Genomic DNA, 5,134 nt, shown 5'->3' with positions numbered 1-5,134 from the left:
ACACACACACACACACACACACACACACACATATATATATATATAGAGTATATTTATATTTAAGTATTTATTATAATAGCAAATATATTTTCTTATTCTTTACATGTTATATAAATATTGTTAAAAACTTTATTTTTGTTCAGTTATAAAAAAATCTCGAGCAATCTGCCGAGTAAAAATTTTGAGCGATCTGATTCTCTAGTACCCTTAAAAAAGCTTAAATTTATCTTGAATGTAAAATTTCTTGATTTTCTTTTTAAAAAAAAGTCAAGCTTTTTTTCTGAAGCACTTTTCTTGTTGACTCGTATTATATCTTTACACAGATAATTAATCAATTTTGAAAATATTACCTGAAGTTTTGCCTTTTCGCGATGTTTGACAGGTTGCAATGGTCCAAGAGTATCCATCTCGCTAGATGTCTGAGAAAGAGGGCGACTTCCATTTCCGTCGATAATTCCGCCGCCGCCACCACCACTACCGCTACCACCGCCACTATTGTCGCTAAGCCTCTCACCTTCCATCGATGTCCTCCTATCGTCTCTCATCTGAAAATAATTCACATATTCTCATTATTCTGTTTTATCAACTTTCACAGAAATATTAAAAAAAATAATCTTGATTCATGTATTTTCATTATTAAACAAAAAATTAGGAAAAATATGCATATTTAAATTCCTGTTCATTCATCACTATTATCAGATTGTGAAAGCATTCCAAAGCGAGAAAACATTCAATAAAGTTTCTATTCAAATTATATTTGAATAGAAATATTTTTCAATAAAATAACATTTGCAATCGATGAAACAGATTTATAAAATATATTGAAAACTATCTTCTTATTTTAAGGAGAAATTAAATCATATTTATTTTTGTATATTATTAATTTGACAAATTTATCATAGCTGTGAACATAAGTTATTTTGTTTTTAGTTATGCATGATTCATTTCCATAAGTGATTTTTATCGATTTATTATTTATATGTGGCATTTATTAATTAACGAGTTTCCAATATATTTTACAGGTTTGCAAGCATTGTTTTATCAAAATATTAATAATTTTTAAATTTACAAGGATTTGTATTGTATTTTTTTTGCTTCTGATGTCACAATCTGAAATAATAATGATAAATAAACACACACTAATGATATCAGTGTTTAAGTCAGTATTTGTTTTGGCATACAGTTTTTTCGCGTGCATATTTGCAAATTTCACGTCTTCGTCTGATGTGTCGTTTTTTTGTTTTGCCTTTTATATAACTTATCCACATAAGCGACATCGTATTATATCTAATTTTAAAATGTATCTAATTTTTAAAAAGTTGTCTAATTTAACGAAAAATGATAGCAACTGCCGAGATATTGTTTCATTCACACAAATTCAAATGGATGATAGAGAAAGACTGACGCTGGTGACTTGGTGGTCCAGCGATATAATTCCCACCGTAAAATATAACTCGTACTCCCACTTACTCACCAAAGTGCCGTGAGCACTAAAATTCGCCTGCGCAATAAGTTTTAAGTATTCATTCATAAAATATCATGCCATGTGTAATAGGTGTTGAATGACACAGATTGCTAAAACGAGATATTTGCTTTTCGTAACGCAAAATATAATATAATACTCATTGTAATTATATAATACTATGTAATTACAATTAAATTATATCGGATGTTGCTGACAAAATAAAAAAAATAAAAATTAAATTTCGATGCACAGTAAATAAATTAGATAATATTTATGAATAAACGAAAACCGATTGAATTAATTAAATTATGTCAGTGTTTAAATCAGTATTGCTTTTGCATATCAAATTAAATCTTTGTTATCAACATTATTATTGCGTTTTAAATAATTGAGCAATATTATTATATAATATTAACGTCAAAAGTAACGTTCCTTTAAATGGTTTTTGCTATTAGTAGTCAAGTGGTTCAGAGATGAGAAATTCCGTCAGCTTGGCATACGTGGTGACTCATCATAAATACTAATTTACCGCGAACATTTTACTTCGGCTTAACTCAATACTAAGTAAAGTGGTAGGAATGCAAAGAGTAATATGTGTCTTCGAAGAAATATAACTCAAGAAGAAGAAACATATTTATGCGCAAATAAAAAATAAAAATTTTAATTTGTCATAAAAAATTTAATTTGTAAACATTTCTTTGATTATTTTTCATATTGTTAAAAATTTAAATATCTATTTGATTAAATGTGCGAAGAAAATATGGAAAATTTATCGTATAAGTCTATAGCATGTACGTCTATAAGTATGTACATACATCTAACAAGAAAGAGGTCAGTTGCAAAAGAGACTTATGCATTTGATGTCATCAATGCTGTCATCATAAATTATTGCTGCAGGCTTAATCAAGACTTTATAAAAGCACATTTATCGAAGTACAGACTACTCTCTGAATGCTGCCCAACCCGCGGCATATTCGCATATCGGGGTTTAGATGCATATCACACTGGGAAAAACACGTGCGCAATGACGAAAACACTTGCTCCAGAATGCAAATGGATATACTTGCGAAATGTCAGCGCTGAAAACGTACGTCTTTGACGTGTAGTAGGCAAAATGCTACACGAATTTCCGGTGACAACAAATACGTTGTTTTTCAATATACACGAAAGTGTACTTTAAGATGATCTCTTTCAACTGTCAAAACAAGAAATGATACACAAAAAGTCTTATAGTCCGTTATACGTACTTATATCTATACTTATCGTTTGCATCGTTTAGCACAACTCTGATACTGTGTAGATAATATATTTATTATAAATATTTCTTTACACATACATTGTTTCCAATTTTGTGTGTGATTCAAATTTAAAAATATTAATTTAAAAATATTTAATTAAAAAATATTTTAAATATTAACTCTACGTTCCTTTCGAGCATTCCAGTTGATTCTCTTGAACATATAAGTATTCTCTCATAAAATTGCTTAGAGACGTAAACACATTCTTTGCATCCGATTGACACGATAATGGAGTTTTTTTAGAATTATGCCGAGATAAATAAAATAATAAAAAAAATATTATAGTCTTTTATTATAGTCAACACCAATCGTAAAACGAGAGCGTAGAAATTGAGAGAGAAAGAGAGAGAGAGAGAGAGAGAGAGAGAGAGAGAGAGAGAAATATGAAAAAAGATAACAAAGATAAAAACAAGTAAAAATTAAAAAGAAAAACATACTATTATATTTACATTACATTGTTCTTGTTATATAATTTAAAACTCTAAGAACATAACCCAGTAATTGAAGACTTCACATTAAAAATATAAATATTTCGCATTAAAAATATTTCATTTATCTTAAAAACATTATATTTATATAAAATTTCTTTAGTAAAAAAGAAATCAATAGCTCTCATTTTCGCAAAATAAATAAATTTGTGACACAGTCCTGGTGAAAATTTTTCTCATGATTTTTATACGAATTGGAATATTTTTCAGAAATACTAAAAAATATTCGGAAAGTTTACATCTTCTCTCAGAACTTTTCATACAAGTGAATTCTGAAATATTCTGAAATTTCTCATCCCAATTTTTAAAAAGTATTTTTAAATTTTTTATATTTTATAACATTTCATTAGAAAGTATACTTACAACAAATCTTAAAAATCTTACGATATTTCATAATTAACATGAAAAATTCTAGAAAAAAGAAAAAATGTAGATTTTCTGAAAAATGTTCCAATTCGTATAAAAAATGTGAGAAAATTATAGAGAAATTCTGAAAAATTATATGAAAAATTCTGAGAAAAAGTTTCATCAGGGAGATGCGTCTCGGAGCAAGAAAAATCTCGCTTGCGTGAACACTAAAAAATTTTAGGAGAGAAGACTTGTCAAGGGACATTTCTTTGAACAGGTGTGCGATAAAATCCACATGAGCAAAAATAGAAACTGAAAGATAGACTCTCGCTTACTCGACGTAATATCCGTAGTATACGTATGTATACACGTGTCCGTGCAACAGCATTTGATTAAACGATAAAATATTTTTGGAAATCAATGCGTATGAGTAAATAGATTCTTGGAAAGGAATTATAAACATTTCATGTAAACGTTCAACATTCCATTTGCACAAAGTGATCCCAAAGTGAATTGAGATATAAACTTAAATTAAATTTGATTTAATGTGAAATATGTGTTTCATGCTATATATACTTACATTGTCATTTTGGAGTAAACTGTAAGAATTATTCAAAGGTCCCGAACTGGGAGAAGTAAGTTCTGAAAGTTTGCTAGGCGATAATTTTTCGCCGTTTCCACCTTCGGCGCCGTCAGTGCTTCCACTACCACTGGAAAAATAAATTGATAATAATTATTTGCAATTATGTTACAATTCTTCATAATCTGTTGATCACATTAAAACTTTTAACTTTAATGAAACTTTAATGAAATAAAAAATGAGTCTATATTTCATTATCCTTTACATCTTTACAAATTAATATTAAAAATATCCTAAATATAAGTGTAAAAATGTAAGAAATATGAATAATTTAATTGATTATTGTCATGTTGCACAAAATAATGCAGTTTCTTTGATATTGTTGAATCCTATTTACACTTTATACTTGATATGAAACTTTACGCTGACACATTTAGTAATCGCTATTATTAACTGAAGCGTAAACACTGAATGTCGCGAATTTTATTTGGCGCTTTTGATATCCTCGTCAAAAGGAAGGAACACGATGCACTTCTAAAATCACGGTCCTAGTTCCTGAGCTTTGCGAAACTGAGAAGAAGGCCTACAGTCGACTATAGCGAAAGGCAGGTATTATTAAAACCTAACAAGTACAAAGTGACTCGGTAGACCGGTTCGACGATACCACCGGCACAGCATTTAATTCTTCTACAATGTTAAATGCAGCGCGATACCCGAACATTCCGATCTCGTTGCCATGCCAACCTCGGCCTTGGTTGACTAGAAATATTTCCTTGTTCCCAATAACTGACCTCTGATTCTATTGAAGCCTGTTTCTGTAATTTTATTTTTCTTCTTTTATTTAATAATGGCTCTAAACGAATGAAGCTTCATGCATTGTATGCTATATACGCACATATTCGTGCGTGTGTGTGTGTGTGTGTGTGTGTGTGTGTGTGTGTGTGTGTGTGTGTGT

The 5,134-nt window shown here is 29.5% G+C and overlaps 1 protein-coding gene across 3 annotated transcripts in view; it reads right to left on the bottom strand.

Moving 5' to 3' along the window:
* The window catches only part of LOC108686157 (pleckstrin homology-like domain family B member 1), a 28,552-nt gene that overhangs the window by 1,122 nt on the left and 22,296 nt on the right, over nt 1-5,134 (bottom strand). For 2 of the 3 annotated variants that reach the window (XM_018191289.1, XM_018191290.1), the window contains exons 10-11: nt 4,180-4,309; nt 351-545 (exon numbers count right to left, since the gene is read on the bottom strand). In XM_018191289.1, the coding sequence (XP_018046778.1) occupies nt 351-545; nt 4,180-4,309 (325 nt within the window). Of the gene's footprint in view, nt 1-350; nt 546-2,556; nt 2,661-4,179; nt 4,310-5,134 lie in introns of those variants that run through there. The other variant, XM_018191291.1, reaches the window with a different exon arrangement.

The sequence above is a fragment of the Atta colombica genome, unplaced genomic scaffold (genome assembly GCF_001594045.1).
Source record: "Atta colombica isolate Treedump-2 unplaced genomic scaffold, Acol1.0 scaffold164, whole genome shotgun sequence".
NCBI classification, from domain to species: domain Eukaryota; kingdom Metazoa; phylum Arthropoda; class Insecta; order Hymenoptera; family Formicidae; genus Atta; species Atta colombica.
This window is presented reverse-complemented; position numbering and strand designations above follow the sequence as displayed.